This window comes from Chiloscyllium plagiosum, chromosome 12, assembly GCF_004010195.1.
Source record: "Chiloscyllium plagiosum isolate BGI_BamShark_2017 chromosome 12, ASM401019v2, whole genome shotgun sequence".
Taxonomy (NCBI): Eukaryota; Metazoa; Chordata; class Chondrichthyes; order Orectolobiformes; family Hemiscylliidae; genus Chiloscyllium; species Chiloscyllium plagiosum.
Genome location: NC_057721.1, coordinates 28,756,038 through 28,774,389, shown reverse-complemented (window position 1 = coordinate 28,774,389; position 18,352 = coordinate 28,756,038). Strand labels below are relative to the sequence as shown.

At 40.3% G+C, this 18,352-nt stretch overlaps 1 protein-coding gene across 2 annotated transcripts in view; it reads right to left on the bottom strand.

Annotated features, from left to right (window-relative positions):
- Window positions 1–18,352, bottom strand: part of LOC122555086 (choline-phosphate cytidylyltransferase B) — a 66,467-nt gene that overhangs the window by 12,199 nt on the left and 35,916 nt on the right. For both annotated transcript variants that reach the window (XM_043700757.1, XM_043700758.1), the window contains 4 exons: window positions 18,054–18,170; window positions 16,441–16,592; window positions 8,941–9,019; window positions 3,860–4,002 (listed from right to left, as the gene is read on the bottom strand). In XM_043700757.1, the coding sequence (XP_043556692.1) occupies window positions 3,860–4,002; window positions 8,941–9,019; window positions 16,441–16,592; window positions 18,054–18,170 (491 nt within the window). The remainder of the gene's footprint in view (window positions 1–3,859; window positions 4,003–8,940; window positions 9,020–16,440; window positions 16,593–18,053; window positions 18,171–18,352) is intronic.

Genomic DNA, 18,352 nt, shown 5'->3' with positions numbered 1-18,352 from the left:
AAATGTGTTGCTGGAAAAGCGCAGCAGGTCAGGCAGCATCCAGGGAACAGGAGAATCGACGTTTCGGGCATAAGCCCTTCTTCAGGAATGAGGAACGTTTGTCCAGCAGGCTAAGATAAAAGGTAGGGAGGAGTGACTTGGGGGAGGGGCGTCGGAAATGTGATGGGTGGCGAGAGGTCAAGGTGAGGGTGATAGGTCAGACTGGAGTGGGGGCGAAGAGGTCGGGAAGAAGATGGCAGGTTAGGAAGGCGGTGCTGGATTTGATGGATTTGACTGAGACAGGCTGGGGGGAGGGGAAATGAGGAAACTGGTGAAATCCTTGTTCATCCCTTGTGGTTGGAGGGTTCCTAGCCGGAAGATGAGGTGTTCTTCCTCCAACCGTCGTTTTGTTGTGGTCTGGCGATGGAGGAGTCCAAGGACCTGCATGTCCTTGGTGGAGTGGGAGGGGGAGTTGAAATGTTGAGCTACAGGGTGGTTGGGTTGGTTGGTCCTGGTGTCCCAGAGGTGTTCTCTGAAACGCTCCGCAAGTAGCCGGCCTGTCTCCCTAATATAGAGGAGGCCACATCGGGTGCAGAGGATGCAATAGATGATGTGTGTAGCCTGCTGGACAAACTTTCCTCATTCCTGAAGAAGGGCTTATGCCCGAAACGTCGATTCTCCTGTTCCCTGGATGCTGCCTGACCTGCTGCGCTTTTCCAGCAACACATTTTCAGCAAAAATCACTGGAGTCTGGGAAAGTCCCAGATGATTGGAAAATTGCTGTTGTAACTGCCTTGTTCAAGAAAGGATCAAGACAAAAGATGGAAAATTATAGGCCAATTAGCCTAACCTCAGTTTTTGGTAAAATTCTAGAATTCATTGTGAAGGATGAGATTTATAAATTCTTGGAATTGCAGGGTCGGATTAGAACAAGTCAGGGTGAATTTAGTAAGGGGAGGTCATGCCTGACAAACCTGTTAGAATTCTTTGACGAGGTAACAAGTAGGTTATACCAGGAAAACCCAGTGGATGTTATTCACCTAGATTTCCAAAAGGCCTTTGATAAGGTGCCTTACGGGAGGCTGCTGAGTAAGGTGGGGGCCCATGGTGTTCAAGGTGAGCTACTGGCATGGATTGAAGATTGGCTGTCTGACAGAAGGCAGAGAGTAGGGATAAAAAGTTAGTAACAAGTCATGTACCACAGGGTTCAGTGTTGGGGTCGCAGCTGTTCACTTCATATATTAATGATTTGGATGAGCGGACTGGGAGTATTCTGGCAAAGTTCACCGATGATACATTAGGCGGACAGGCAGGTAGTCCTGAGGAGGTGGGGAGGCTGCAGAAAGATTTAGACAGTTTAGGAGAGGGGTCCAAGAAATGGCTGATGAAATTCAATGTGAGCAAATGCAAGGTCTTGCACTTTGGAAAAAAAGAATACAGGCATGGAATATTTTCTAAACAGTGAGAAAATTCATAAAGCCAAAGTACAAAGGGATCTGGGAGTGCTAGTCCAGGATTCTCTAAAGGTTGACTTGCAGGTTAAGTCTGTGGTTAAGAAATCAAATGTAATGTTGTCATTTATCTCAAGAGGGTTGAAATGTAAAAGCGGTGATGTACTCCAGACTTTATAATGCTCTGGTTAGGCCCCATTTGAATACAGTATCCAGTTCTGGGCCCCACACCTCAGGAAGGACATACTGACACTGGAGTGTGTCCAGCAGAGATTCTCACGGATGATCCCTGGAATGGTAGGCCTAACATACAATGAACAGCTGAGGATTCATTAGAGTTAAGAAGGTTGAGGGGAGATCTAATAGAAACTTACAAAATAATGGATGGCTTAGAAAGGGTGGATGCTGGGAATTTGTATCTGTTAGGCAGGGATACTAGGGCCCATGGGCACAACCTTAGAATTAGAGGGGGTCAATTTTGAATGGAAATGAGGAGACATTTCTTCAGCCAGAGTGTGGTGGGCCTGTGCAATTCATTGCCACGGAGCACAGTGGAGGCCAAGACCTTAAATGTCTTCAAATTGGCTTTCTGGAAATTAAAAGATCAGTGAACACAGGGGTGAAGTGTAAAGGGAAAATGACAAAAATTAGGACATGCGCTGCAGAGTTTTGGCAATTAGATAAGAATGAATTGCATTGGGGAGATATAGAATGAGGATGGTGTGGACAACTTTATTAAAGTCTGCAGACAGGTTGAGAGACATGACAAAGAATAATTTCCTCCAAGTCACAGGCACACAAAATGGTATTTGGGGCTTTAAGACCTTAGATACATCTCACTAATTTTTGGGTAGAGATCTTTTACACGGCAAGTCTATGATAATCTCAATCAGCTGTGGAATCCACATGCACAATACAAAATCAACTTACTATCACAATTGTAATTCCCTCTAGCTCCATAGGACCCTGAGGTATAAATAGAGAAATTCACCTCGCAGAAGCCTATATTTTAGACATTCTTTCGGCACTTTTTAATGAGCTTAACATTATACCATCAGAAACAGGCCAATTATACATAAATAACAACATAGTACAACAATGCAATAGAATTTTAAAGTTGGAAATCTTAACATTATTCTTTAAATCAAGTAACATTCATCACTATTCCAACACTACTGTCTCTCAATTCTGCATGTGTGTGGAAAAATCTAGTGTAACCAGTTGATTTATTCACGTAAGGAATGGTATCATGTTTCATGAACACTTGATTAATCTTGAAGATGACAACTTTGGGCATGATTATTTCCAGAATGGTTTATTCCAGGAAATTAATTATAGCAACTTGCTGACATGTAACTTTTGTAAATCTCTGAAACCATTAGCTCGTCTGAAAATATCTGATTCAAGTCGGTATGCAGTTAACAAAAAGAAAACAACACAGATTGATGGTCAGTTTGGAGCAATGTCTCTTGGCATACTCAGGTGGTCTGTTAGCTCAATTAGCTGGACAGCTGGTCTGTAGTACAGAGGAATGCCAACAGTGTGGGTTCAATTCCAGTGCAGGCTGCAATTAACTTGAAAGATGCTGATTTTTAATTTCTCCCCTTGCTTGAGGTTAAACCACCACCAGTCACCTCTCGCTAATGAGAGAGCAGTCCTATGATTATCTGGGATTATGCCGTCTTTACTTACTAAACCCACAATACACAATGAGTGAACATGAGGATTCATTATAAAATTAGAAATTTCCTGCAATAACAGAGGATGTAATAATGGAAAGTTGTACCAAAATGGCTACAATGGAGATAAAGCTTTACTTTAAACTGCCAGCAGTGTGAGCATTTTGCCTCAGTGGTAAATCATAGCTGCTGAGAATTTGAATTTGTCTGTGTGTCACAGCCATGTTTGTTGCTTCTTAGTTGGATGGACATCTGGGAAAAAGTAACTCAGGGATTAGAAGAAGAAAAATAAAAACTGGTCAGTATTTGGAATGGTATTGACGGTTAACCACAAAGAAATCAGTGACTCAAACCCTGCTGGGAATAGGAAATGTGTCAGCAGTACTGCCAAAAAGAACAGGGAGAAATCAAACTAAAACGACAAACTATTGGAATAAAGATACAGTCTGCTAATCAAACTGAATTAAATTAATAGTACAATTCAACAGCACTAAGCTTAATTTATTCTTTTCATACTACTGGCATGAAGGTTATGCAGCGTGTACATCAGTTGGACTCTAAACAGTAGGGCAGCTTTTGTTATTGTTAATAGAGACTTTCTTTCCCAGCAGCCCAGAATCTTTGCTGTAGAGAAATGTGCATTGTAAGCAATCCTTTCAAGTCTAAGCTAGACAAAGCCAGCATTTAGTTTGGACACTGTACAATAACATATTCACAGTCGGAAAGGCCGCACCATAAGAGGAGACTCACATTTATGAAACTAACGTTAAGCTCTTTGGCTGTGTAACCTCTCTGAAGATTACGTCGGGCATAAACATCATAATCTCTTACAATTCTGGTAATAAGGTCAGATGTAGAGATGCCCTCTGTTCGTTGAGTTGGGACAAACATGCCTAAAAGTTAAAAAAAATTGCATTAAGGCACTTCAACTCATTATTTAAAATCATTACATATTGGCTGTAATTTCTAAGATGCTCCATTACAACAGTGACTACACTTCAAAAGTAAATTATTGACTATAATTAGGATGTTCGCTGATAATGGAAAGTGTTATATAGATGCAAATATTCTTTTAAAGAGTGATTAATTCCTCCTTGAAACTGAGTAATAATGAAGTGAGTGAACATTTTACTTCCCAATTTTGGGTCTGTCAAGCCTGTTTCGGTTATGGTGGTGTAAGAAGTTCAACTTGGCAGCTTTTTGCTCTAAAGTAAAATCCGTCTGCTGCCTACGGGTAGGTTTGCTCACCCAGGAAAAACGCTCAAGAGTTTTGTCTTCTTATACAGTGTCAGTGTGCCAGCTGCTGGCTGAACATAAAGCTGCACTGACAGATACTCAGATCAGGCAAAGGTTTAAACCACTTAGCCAGTTTTGTGGAAAAAATATGTACCCAGGAATATTTGAGAAAGCACAGTAACTCCAAAAATCCATCATTGTGAAAATGGGCAGATATATCGAGTTTACATTTTGCCTCATCCGAGTTTAAATTTCTCCAGTATACACAGACTCGGGGACTAGTTCATGTAGCATCTGTGTTCTGGACCTTTTGGTTGCCAACCATTTTAATTTCCCCTCCCACTCCCATGGCAACATGTCCATCCTTGCCCTCCTCCACTATCAGAGTGAGGCCAAATGGAAACTGGAGGAACAACGCCTGATATTTCACCTGAGAAGCTTACAGCCCAATGGCCTCAATATCGACATCACCAGATTCAAAACCACTCCTCCACCAGCCTTGTCCCATGTACAGTCCCACTTCTCCTCCTCACCTCCCTGACCTGTCCTAATCTCTCCATCTTCCTACTCACCTGTCCACTCCACCCTTCTCACTGAGTGATCACAATAACTGATACCTGCATCCACCTATCACCATCCCACAATCCCTTTCCCCAGCATGAATTCCTTCCCTCCATATACTTATGGGCTCCCTCCCCCTCCGCAGTTTTGGTCTTCTTATTTAAGAAAGGCTGTAAATGCATTAGAAGCAGTCCAGAAAATGTTTAGTCACCTGAACCTAAGATCAGGAGTGGGTGATTATCAGGAAAGGTTGACCAGGATAATCATTGTGTCCAACAGAGTTTGAGTGAGTGAGTGGTAATGTTATTGAAGATTAAGATCCTGAGATGACTTGACAGAACAGATGCTGAAAGGATGTTTCTCCTTCACCCATTTAAGATGGAGGTGGCAGCTTAATGTTTCAGGATACAAATGCTACAGGACGGACAAAAAGGGAGGCAAGAAAGGAGGGGGAGTGGCATTTTTGATAAGGGATAGCAATGCAACTGTACTGAGGGAGGATATTCCCAGAAAGACATCCAGGGAAGTTTTTGGGTTGAATAGAGAAATAACAAAGAGATGATCACCCCATTGGGATTGTATTATAGAGCAATTAATAGTGGGAAATTGAGAAACAAACTTGTAAGGAGATCTCAGTTGTCTATAAGAATAATAGGGAGTTTATGGTAGGGGATTTTAACTTTCCAAACATGGACTGGGACTGCTATAGTGTTAAGGGTTTAGATTGAGAAGAATTTGTTAAATGTGTACAAGAAAATTTTCTGATTCAATATGTGGATGTGCCTACTAGAGAAGGTGCAAAACTTGACCTACCCTTGGGAAATAAGGCAGGGCACGTGACTGAGGTGTCAGCGGGGAGCATTTTGAGACCAGCGACCATAATTCTATTATTTTTAAAGTAGTGATGGAAAAGGATAGACCAGATGTAAAAGTTGAAGTTCTAAATTGGAGAAAAGCTAATTTTGACGGTATTAGGCAAGAATTTTCAAAAGCTAATTGGGCGCAGATGTTCGCAGGTAAAGGGATGGCTGGAAAATGGGAAGCCTTCAGAAATGAGATAACGAGAGTGCAGAGACAGTATATTCTTGTTAGGGTGAAAGGAAAGGCTGGGGTAGATGTAGGAAATGCTGGATGACTAAAGAAATTGAGGGTTTGGTTAAGAAAAAGAAGGAAGCATATGTCAGATGTAGACAGGAGATATTGAATGAATCCTTAGAAGAGTATAAAGGCAGACGGAGTATACTTAAGAGGGAAATCAGGAGGCAAAAAGGGGACATGAGATAACTTTGGCAAATATGGTTAAGAAGAATCCAAAGGGTTTTTACAAATACATTAAGGACAAAAGGCTAACTAGGGAGAAAATAGGGACCCTCAAAGATCAGCAAGGCGGCCTTTGTGTGGAGCCGCAGGAGATGGGGAGATATTAAACAAGTATTTTGCATCAGTGTTTACTGTGGAGAAGGACATAGAAGATATACAATGTCGGGAAATAGATGGTGACATCTTGAAAATGTCCATATTACAGAGGAGGAAGTGCTGGATGTCTTGAAACACATAAAAGTTGTTAAATCCTCAGGATGTGATCAGGTGTACCCTAGAATTCTGTGAGAAGCTAGAGAAGTGATTGCTAGGCCTCTTGCTGAGATATTTGTATCATCGATAGCCACAGGTGAGGTGCCAGAAGATGGAGATTGGCTAACATGGTGCCACTGTTTAAGAAAGGTAGTAAGGACAAGCCAGGGAACTATAGACCAGTGAGCTTGACGTCGGTGGTGGGCAAGTTGTTGGAGTGAATCCTGAGGGACAGGATGTACATGTATTTGGAAAGGCAAGAACCGATTAGGGATAGCCAACATGGCTTTGTGTGTGGGAAATCATGTCTCACAAACTTGATTGAGTTTTTTGAAGACATAACAATGAGGATTGATGAGGGCAGAATGGTGGATGTGATCTATATGGACTTCAGTAAGGCATTCATCAAGATTCCACATGGGAGACTGGTGAGCAAGGTTAGATCTCATGGAGTACAGGGAGATCTAGCCATTTGGATACAGAACTGGCTCAAAGGTAGAAGACAGAGGGTGGTGGCGCAAGGTTGTTTTTCAGACTGGAGGCCTGTGACAAGTGGAGTGCCACAAGGATTGGTGCTGGGTCCACTACTTTTTGTCATTTACTTAAATGATTTGGATGGGAGTATCAGAGGTATAGTCAGTAAGTTTCAGATGACATCAAAATTGGAGGTGTAATGTACAGTGAAGAAGGTTACCTCAGATTACAACGGGATCTTGATCAGATGGGTCAATGGGCTGTGGAGTGGCAGATGGTGTTTAATTTAGATAAATTCGAGATGCTGCATTTTGGGAAAGCAAATCTTAGCAGGACGCATGCACTTAATGGTAAGTTCCTACGGAGTGTTGCAGAACAAAGTGCAGATTATAGCTTCTTGAAAGTAGGGTTGTAGGTAGATAGGATAGTGAAGAAGGTGTTTGGTATGCTTTTCTTTATTGGTCAGAGTATAGAGTACAGGAGTTGGGTGGTCATGTTGCGGCTATACAGAACATCGGTTAGGCCATTGTTGGAATATTGTGTGTATTTCTGGTCTCCTTCCTATGGGAAGGATGTTGTGAAATTTGAAAGGGTTCAGAAAAGATTTACAAGGATGTTGTTAAGGTTGGAGGATTTGAGCTATAGCGACTGGTTGAATAGGCTAGGGCTGTTTTACCTGGAGCATCAGAGGCTAGGTGTGACCTCATAGAACTTAAGAAAATCATGAGGGGCATGGTTAGGATAAATAGACAAAGTCTCTTCTCTGGGGTCGGGAGTCCCGAACGAGAGGGCATAGGTTTAAAGTGAGAGGGGAAAGATATAAAAGAGACCTTAGGGGCAACATTGTCATGCAGAGGGTGGTACGTTTATGGAATGAGCTGCCAGGGGAAGCAGTGAAGGCTAGTACAATTGCAACGTTTAAAAGGCATCTGGATGGGTATATGAATAGGAAATGTTTGGAGAGGTATGGGCTGGATGCTGGCAGGTGGGACTAGAATGGGTTGGGATATCTGGTCGGCATGGACGAGTTGAGCCGAAGGGTCTGTTTTGTGCTCTACATCTCTGTGACTCTATGGCTCCATGTAAAGGATTTTTTTCTCGCTCTCTGAGGGTTTCCAGTCTTTGAAACTCTCTTTCCCAGAGAATGAAGGTAAGGTCATTGAAAATTTTCAAGGTAATGATAGATAGATTCTTGATGAATAAGGGAGTGAAACATTATTAGTGATAGGTGGGAATGTGGATTTGAGGCCATGATCAGATCAGCCATAATCTTATTAAAGCAGAGCAGGCTGTGGGGGTGAATACATTTTGCTGCTGCTAATATGCCTCTTTTGTCGTTGGCCTTGAATATTCCAGTATTCCCCTGGCTAACTTCCTGATCTTTAACCTTTGTATAACTCAGCTCACCCAATTTCCTGCTGCATATATCTTATTGTGTGTCAATTCCTTCTTATTCCTCAAATCTATTTTCACTGATTTGGATTAGCTCTAATCACCCAATGCCTTATGCTTTAGATTTGTATCCTCTTGTTTAAAGTCCTATGTGGTCTCACACTTCCCTATTTATCTAACCTCCATTAACAAAACATTCTATTCATCTGACACTAGTTGGTTTTGTATACCTTCACACTAACACTGACAACCATGCTTTCAGTCGAATTGTGTCCCAACTGTATCCATCTCTCTCTCTCATCTAAGATGCTTTTTGGAACTCAACTCTCTTATAAAATCTTTGGTTGTCCTTGTACTCTACTTTGACAAAGTCCTTTTTTCTTGTGGTTCTCTGAAATATCTTGGGACATTTTTCTATATTAAAGGTTCACAGAGAAGTAGGTTATTTTTGTTCTATATGCAATGAACAGCCTGACCAATACAAATACTGGAAGAATTGGGTCTCCAACCATACATTTTAAATATATGTGTTTATGAACATTTTATGCATTATCAAATACAGCAAACTAATGATGGTTAGATTGACAAGAACATACCAGCTTCCTTAATGTGTTTATAGACATCATCTGATCCAGCAGAGGAGTATGGAATATCATCGTGTGCCACAAAATCAATCTAAGAGAAAGTGTCATTAGAAATAATTTACAATATGAAGCATTTTCAACCAGTTACTCAAGTAAGATTCAATTGTGATACAGCTGGATTTTATTTTATTTTCTGTAACCTTACCAGAGAAGTGAATGCAAAGGATGTCAAAATGAGGCATTCTGCATTGCAGAGGTTCAGTGGGTGCAGTTGGCACCCTCATGAGCTTGGCAGTGACCTGACAGAATGATTGTCCTTCATTATGAGAATTCTCCTGATTTTCAACTTCTAGGAATCAATTGGATGAAAACTGGATGTGTATGACCATCAACAGGCAACCCACATGGCCAGACAACTGCCCAAAGTCAAAATTCCCCAATTTGTAACCAAAGGATTTTATGTTTTCAATGCTAAGATAATGAAGATTTCAAAAGAGTAGATTTGGGACTGGTATCAGCTGTTAATACATAAGGAGAGAGGTACATTGGGATTCAAATCATCCTGGACCTCTGGCTACATTAATGGTGCAGCAAGTCTAGAATAAAACTAGAAAACTTGAAATGTGAACCAGGTCCATTGGTATCAGACATGTTATCACTGAAAAGATAGAGATTGATAGATTTTTGACAGGAAGCGTATATGTGCTATGGAACAATGATATGCAAATGAAGTTAAGATATGGATGACCCACGCCAAAATAGGCTGGAAGAGTTGAATGACCTGTATTGAGGGGTACACCGGGTTCCAAGTGATCAATTGTGACAGAGGACTCTCTAGTCAGAGACACAGACAGATGTTCTGCATCCCACAGCAAAAAACAGAAGGGTGTGTTGCTGCCCTGGTGCCAGGATCAAGGATAACTCAGAGAGGGTGTAGAATGTTCTCAAAGGGGAGAGGGACCAGCTTTAGATCATTATACACATAGGAACTAATACATAGGAAGGGAAAAGGATGAGATTCTGAAGGGACAATGTAGGAAGTTAGGCAGGAATTTATAAAGGTCTTTGAGGGTAATAATATCTGGATTACTCTTGGTGCTATGAGCTAGTGAGGGTAGGAATAGGAGGAGAGGGCAGATGAATGCATGGCTGAGGAGTTGGTGCAGGGGAGAAGGGTTCACATTTTTGGTTCATTGGAATCTCTTATGGGGTAGAAGTGACCTGTATAAAAAGAATTGATTGCGCCTGAATTGGCAGGGGACAAATATAATGGCAGGTTGCTAGAACTGTTCAGGAGGATTTAAATTAGTAAGGTGGAGAGGGTGGGACCAGGGAAACAGTGAAGAAAGAGATCAATCTGAGATTGGTACAGATGGGAAAGGGAGCAAATCAAACAGTCAAGGCAGGAAGAAACTAAGCAAAGATCAAGATCGGACTGATAAATTAAACTGCATTTACTTCAATGCAAGAAGCCTACCAGAAAAGGCAGACGAACTCAGGGCATGGTTAGGAACATGGAACTGGGATATCATAGCAATTACAGAAATATGGCTCAGGTATGGACAGGACTGGCAGCTTAATGACCCAGGATACAAATGCTACAGGAAGGATAGAAAGGGAGGAAGTGGAGGAGAGGTAGTGGTGTTTTTGATAAAGGAGAGTATTACTGCTTTACTTAGGGAGGATATTTCCGGAAATATATCCAGGGAAGTTAATTGGGTGGAACTGAGAAATAACAAAGGGATGACAACCTTATTGGGATTGTATTATAGACACCCCAAAGGTCAGCAGGAAATTGAGAAACAAATTTGTAAGGAGATTCCAGTTATCTGTAAGAATGATAGGGTGATTATGGTAGAGAATTTTAACTTTCCAAACATAGTACCATAGTGGACTGCCATAGTGTTAAGGGTTTAAATGGAGAGTAATTTGTTAAGTGTGTACAAGAGAATTTCCTGGTTCAGTATGTGGATGTACCTACTAGAGAAGGTACGTCTTGACCTACTCTTGGGAAATAAAGCCAGACAGGTGACTGAGTGTCAGTAGGGGAGCACTTTGGGGCAGTGACCATAATTCTATTAGTTTTAAAATAGTGATGGAAAAGGATAGACCAGATCTGAAAGTTGAAGTTCTAAACTGGAGGAAAGCTAATTTTGTCGTTTTAAGGAAGAACTTTCAAAGGCTGATTGGGAGCAGATGTTCACAGGTAAAGGACGGCTGGAAAATGGGAAGCCTTCAGAAATGAGATTACGAGAGTCCAGAGATAGTATATTCCTGTTAGGGTGAAAGGAAAGATTGGTAGGTCTAGAGAAAACTGGATGATGAGAGAAATTGAGGTTTTGGTTAAGAAAAAGAAGGAAGTATACATCAGATATAGACAGGAGAGATCGAATGAATGAACAGGAGAGTATAAAGGCAGTAGGAGTATACCTAAGAGGGAAATCAGGAGGCCAAAAGGGGGACATGAGATACATTTGGCAAATAGAGTTAAGGAGAATCCAAAAGGTTTTTATAAATATATTAAGGGCAAGAGGGTAACTAGGGAGAGATTGGCCCCCTCAAAGATCAGCAAAGCAGCATATGTGTGAAGCCGCAGGAAATGGAGAGATACAAAACGGGTATTTTGCATCAGTGTTTACTGTGGAGAAGGACATAGAAGATATACAGTGTAAGGAAACAGATGTTGACATCTTGAAAAAAATGTCCATATTACAGAGGAGGTGGTGCTGGATGTCTTGAAACTCAAAAGTGGATAAATCCTCAGGACCTGATCAGAGAACTCTATGGGAAGCTAGGGAAGTGATTGCTGGGCCTCTTGCTGAGATATTTGTATCATCGATAGTCACAGGTGAGCTTTTGTAAGACTGGAGGTTGGGTAATGTGGTGACACTATTTAAGAAAGGTGGTCAGGAAAAGCCAGAGAACTATAGACTGGTGAGACTGACATCAGTGGTGGGCAAGTTGTTGGAGGGAATCCTGAATGACAGGATGTACATGTATTTGGAAAGGCAAGGACTGATTAGGGATAGTCAACATCGCATTGCGCATGGGAAATCATGTCTCAGAAACCTGATTGAGTTTTTTGAAGAAGTAGCAAAGAGGATTGATGGGGGCAGAACAGTCGATGTGATCTATCTGGACCGCAGTAAGGCACTTGACAAGGTTCCCCATGGGAGACTGGATAGCAAGGTTAGATCTCATGGAATACAGGGAGAATCAGCCATTTGGATATAGAACTGGCTCAAAGGTAGAAGACAGAGGGTGGTGGTGGAGGATTACTTTTCAGACTGGACATCTGTGACCTGTGGTGTGCCACAAGGAGCAATGCTGGGTCCTCTACTTTTCATCATTTATATAAATGATTGGATGTGAGCATAGGAGGTATGGTTAGTCGGTTTGCAGATGACACCAAAATTGGAGGTGTAGTGGACAATGAAGAAGGTTACCTCAGTGTACAACAGGATCTTGACCAAATGGGCCAATGGGCTGAGGAGTGGCAGATGGAGTTTAATTCAGTTAAATGTGAGGTGCTGCATTTTGGGAAAGCAAATCTTAGCAGGATTTATTACTTAATGGTAAGGTCCTATGGAGTGTTGCTGAACAAAGAGACCTTGAAGTGCAAGTTCATAGTTCCTTGAAAGTAGAACTGCACGTCAATAGGATAGTGAAGAAAGCATTTGGTATGCTTTCCTTTATTGGTCAGAGTATTGAGTACAGGAGTTGAGAGGTCATGTTGCAGCAGTATGGGTCATTGGTTAGACCACTGTTGGAATATTGCATGCAGCTCTGGTGTCCTTCCTATCAGAAGGATGTTGTGAAACATGAATAGTTCAGAAAAGATTTACAAGTTTGTTGCCGGTGTTGGAGGATCTGAGCTATAGGGAGAGCCTGAATAGGATGGGGCTGTTTTCCCTGGAGCACCGGAGGCTGAGGAGTGACTTAACAGAGGTTTATAAAATCATGAGGGGCATGCATAGGATAAATTGACAAGGTCTTTTCTGTGGTGGGAGAGTCCAGATCTTGAGGGCATAGGTTTAGAGTGAGAGGGGAAAGATATAAAAGGGGCAACTTTTTCCACACAGAAGGTGGTGCATGTATGAAATGAGCTGCCAGAGGAAGTGGTGGAGGCTGGTACAATTACAGCATTTAAAAAGCATCGGGATGGGTATATGCTGGCAAATGGAAGTAGATTAGGTTAGGATTTCTGGTCAACATGGACGAGTTGGACTGAAAAGTCTGTTTCTGTGCTGTACATCTCTATGACTGTATAACCTACTGATGTTTCTATGTAGAATTTCAGTAGGATAGTTCATTAGAACAAGCTCAATACCAATTCTGTCATATTCTTAATGATACCAGAAACACAACAATTTGCTTTTATATAGTGCTTTAAATTTAGTAAGTGTCCCAAATTGTTTCATCAACGAAAATTACCTTTCAAGCAGCAATGGAAGAATTAAAAGATTAAAAGCATGTTCAAAAGAAAGTAGAGTTGTACAGAGTTTTGGGTAGAGAATCAGAGTGAAGTAGAGATGACAGAAGGTTCTGTCACCAATTGCAGAGTGTGGAGTAGAGGTGATGAGGAGACATAGTTCAGTGGATCAAAGGCAGGTCTGACTTGAAGGACTGAACAGCGTACCCCTGCTCCTATTTCTTATGTTCTTACCTAAATAAACAGGAGTTGGATGCATGAATGAATACAGCAGAGCAAAGAGAGAAGAGAGTTGTGCAGTAAGGCACTGTGAGCATGGAGTCAACAACTGCATGGAAGAACATAGAGAAGATAGGCTAAAATGATAAGAAAGATGCAGAAACCAAATTAAATAGTCTAGAAAAAAAAGGAAGGGCAGGGCAAAAAAAAGTTATGGGGGAAGAAATATCCTTTACGAATTCCAAAGCCTCTTTTGATGTTGGAATGTGATTAATTCAAACGAAATAGATAACAAGAAAGTGTTACAAAAATGGCATTTTCCCAAAGTAATTAATTAAACCTTTGCACGCTGACATGAAGGCTGGCGTCAATGAAATAAATCAATAGTAAAGGAGCTGAGTGGCTGAACCTGCAATAATTGAAAAACATAATTGCATAAACCGGACTGGATTTTCCTATTTCAGGTGAAAAATTATTTCCTATTCAGAGGACCGCACAGGAAACTTCCACTTAATGAACTTGGAGGAATGTTATTATTTTTAAATTATGTCTGATGGGGAGAGTGACTAAAATTAAAAATACTTGCCAATATATGTTAATTAAGTACTTACTTGGAGAAACAGGCTATAAGCAAACTTTGAAATTTAACTTTGCCCGGAGTGAAACAGATGTCTGGATCACAAAGTGTCGCACCACAGCGTCACCTAGTGGTGGAAAAACCTCAGCTTACAGTGTTTAAAAAAAGCAAGAAATATGCCACTTGTGATATTCCAATAAGCTATTTCTTCTACTCCAAAATATTGATATATTCAGCTAATAGCTTTACATTGTTACTCAAAGATCATGACACATGAACCAAGCTTAATGAAGATAAGAATGCATGCAAAATGCAAGACTTCTAATAATATCCCCTGGTTTCTTTGGGTGTTTTTCATTGTGAGTCCAAGTATGACATTTTGATTATTTGGAAGTGTGGGTAGTCATTTTTACTGCTCATGATGATTACTAGTAGTAATTATTACTAGTACTACTAGTAATAATTAAAAAAAGAGTGCAATGTCAATAGAGCACAAATATTGGGAATTTGGTAAAAGTTGAAAATATGAAGGAAGTACTTTTTTTGCCTTTAGTACTGGCAGTGGTTCCGATAGATTTGCAGCAGTAACTTTGACTTTTATTTGTCTGTTAGTGCTTGTTTAAATTAGCATGTAAGAAAGGCAAGAGGAGATATAATGAACAAATAAATAGACGAGTGTATTCTCAATAATCCAGGCAAACCAAGGGCTTATGCCTGAAACGTTGATTCTTCTGCTCCTCGGATGCTGCCTGACCTGCTTTGCTTTTCCAGCTACACACTCTCAATTCTGATCTCCAGCATCTGCAGTCCTCACTTTCTCCATGGTAGAATGGTATTAATATCTAAACTACAGTCCATGGAGCTTTACAGACAGAGATTATCCAAACTGAAATGAATTGGTGTGCAATTTAGGGACAACATCCATTCTATGATTCTACTTCATTATTAAATAGACACATAGGGGGTGGCACAGTGGCTAGCACTGCTGCCTCACAGCACCTGAGGCCCAGGTTCAATTCCAGCCTTGGGTGACTATCTGTGTGGAGTTTGTCTGTGTGGGTTTCATCCAGATGCTCTGATTTCCTCCCACAATCCAAAGATGTGCAGATCAGGTGAATTGGCCATGCTAAATTGCCCATAGTGTTAGGTGCATTAGTCAGAGGGAAATGGGTCTGGGTAGGTTACTCTTTGGAGGGTCGGTATGGCTGGTTGGGCCAAAGGGCCTGATTCCACTCAGTAGGGAATCTAATCTAATAGGTAACATATTATATTCATACTCTTGTTCATATCTTTTCATTAACTTGATTTGTGTTCTTCTACTGCATGTTAATATCTAGCCTGAACTGCAAATCAGACCTATATTGGATTTTAGCAGTTTGTTAGTTGCTATATGCACCCAGTGTAAGAAATAGACCCATAGGAAGATAGTGGCAGGAAACAACAGAGGTATAATTGAAGAGTAGGTGAATGGCAGTCTGCCTTCGATTTCTGTACATTTGAAAGGTATTGGGCTGCAATGGTGGTTGTTTGCTGCTGTCCTGCCCTAACTCAAGAATCATTCTCTAATAGCAAGATCCTTGGGGAGTGGCCCTCTATTGAAGAGTGGGCACTGTAGTTGGAAGTTTCAGGAAGCACTTGGTTGTTGGCTCCACTGGCACCAAGAGTGGGAGCATCCTACTGAGTCCCCCTAATTGTCTGAACCAGCAGTTGATAGGAGAGAAGTAGTGAGAACAGACTTTAACTTTAAACATTTAAAATTCCTTAAATTTGGGAAGCCAGCTGAAAGTTAGGTTCAAGAAAACAAAGTAGTGGTGAATCTGGACATCGCGTCTTCAGTGGTGGGAAACCTGCAACCAAAATACATCAAATGCATTGGGCTTCTCAATTGTATTGCAGATTTGATACATTTGAAGGGCTTTTTCCCATTAAATGCTAACACTGAATATTCAGTATAAATGTTCTCATACAAATTAATTGTACAATTATGAATACAGATAGTGTATAGGAATTGAGAACAAATTCACTTTGGATCATATGCTACATTTCAACGATTTGTCAGTAGAGGGTGCTTTCTCCTCTTGTTGAGAGTTTAAATGAGCTTTGAAATGCTGTGTCACTTGAACAAGAATGTCCCCTCACGGTATAATCTGTACATGGAGTAATATACAACTAATTTTCTCAAATTATAAAATTAGCATACAGCAGTAACAGTTAATGCATGCAAATGTTTGCGAAAGGTATATAGACACTTGATAGGAGGGGGAAGGGTCGTTAAGAAACATACCTTATGTTTTTCAAGAAATTCCGGAGATAGTGTCCATGGTGCATCCCTGATAACCTCATCAACATAGCGACAATGTCTCAGGGCATCATACCGCTCGATCTCATTCATGACAGTGAATCCTTTGTATTGATGTGTTAGATCATCACTACACACTGAGGTCAAACACACAAGCACTCCTTATAAGAAATCCATTGCACAAGCATTTCCTATAGACATCAGTACTGGTCCTGTCAGCAAATCTTTTTGAATGGCTGTCACCATTTCACTTTAATGTCTGTACATTCAACTTTGACAAGTATGATCTTATAAAAGTATATGAATTTGTAGAATATTTTACATTATAACACAGAGCATTCCATTTTATTGGTAAGAACAATGTGCTACTGCACAATTTATAATTACTTTATATCCATTATTTTCCATTTCTCTTCTCAAATGTAGTTTTATAGGGTAATAGCAAGCAAAAGTGTCAAGCAAAACTCTGTCATTTGCATATCAGAAGGGAATGCTAAAAGACAAGTCACTTACAATGTCTAGCTGTTGTTTAAAAAGCAGCAGTATAGAGTAGGTGAAAGTAGTGTATAAATGGAACACAATGTGGTCAGTGGCATCAAGGAAGAGGGTAACTAATACAGCAAATATTTACACACTATTCAGTTGAGCAGCTCAGGTTTTAAAGATAGTCTAAGTCATACCGTTTGTCAGTACATATCTTAAATGTAAGCTAAATCACAAATAATCTACATCTCTCTTTCTTCATGACTATCTTTTGCTTTCATGTCGAATATGTTGGGTACAAGATTGATTGTGTGTGCTGTTATTTAACCATCACTTGCAATGAAAATTTATAACTTTCTCTTGTGATCAAACTATTAATATACCTGACAGTACTTTATCTTGTCATTAACACTAATGTATCCCTTAATACTTGCATCAAAGAAAAAAATTGCTTGTTGCAAGAACATTTTGATTACTGAGCAAAGGAGCTGTAGGAGGATATGAGCAGAACTGTCAACACTGAGGGAATAATAGAAGTGACATTTGAGAAAAGCAAGAATGATACAGATTGCAGATCCATTTAAGGGTTTGAAACAGTGCTTATATTTCAGAGTGATATCATCAAAAGTGGTTATATTTTTAAACCAAAAATTGAGTGACACTTGGCAAGCATGAGTGTGTGTGATGGAAAAATCTAGAAAACATAAAAATGTATAGGAGTCATTAGGTAAAGCAGCCACTTTTATTTAGCACTTTTGAACTGATGTACTATTCACATTTGGAACATCAGGGCACAGTGACTGATGGTACACAAGAATGGAGACCAAGTCAACGTTAGCTCTCAATTGAACCAGGGCAACAGTTTTCATCCAGGATGACTATTTTCCATTGAAAATATGGGGAACAATCTGTAGGAGCCAAATGCACTTCTCTTCTAAAAGAAACACCCCAGCAATGGCAGAACCACTGGTCCAATGGGGTCAAAAATACATTGAAGAAATATTCATCACATTTTTTTGATGTGAGTAGTCATCATAATTTCTCAATTAGTCTTTGAGTCATCCACAAAAAAGTTTGTTTCTTTTAAGTTGGCACATTTTGTTACAAATTCTTACCTCCAACAAGTAAGTAGGTATTTGGAAAAAGATTTTTGGCCTGCATGAGAGCCCGAGCATGACCCGAATGAAAGAGATCAAATATTCCATCTGCATAAACTCTCACTGGTCTGTCAACTATAAAAGGATAAACCAACACAGGATTACATATGAGCATGGGGTCAGGAGCTATTAAAAGTATTGTACGATGAACATCAAACATAAAAACAGTATATACATCAGATAAAATCTTTAAGTTTTGTTATGATATTTTTGTTATGATGTTATCATATAGGATATTGATTGCAATAATTAACTCC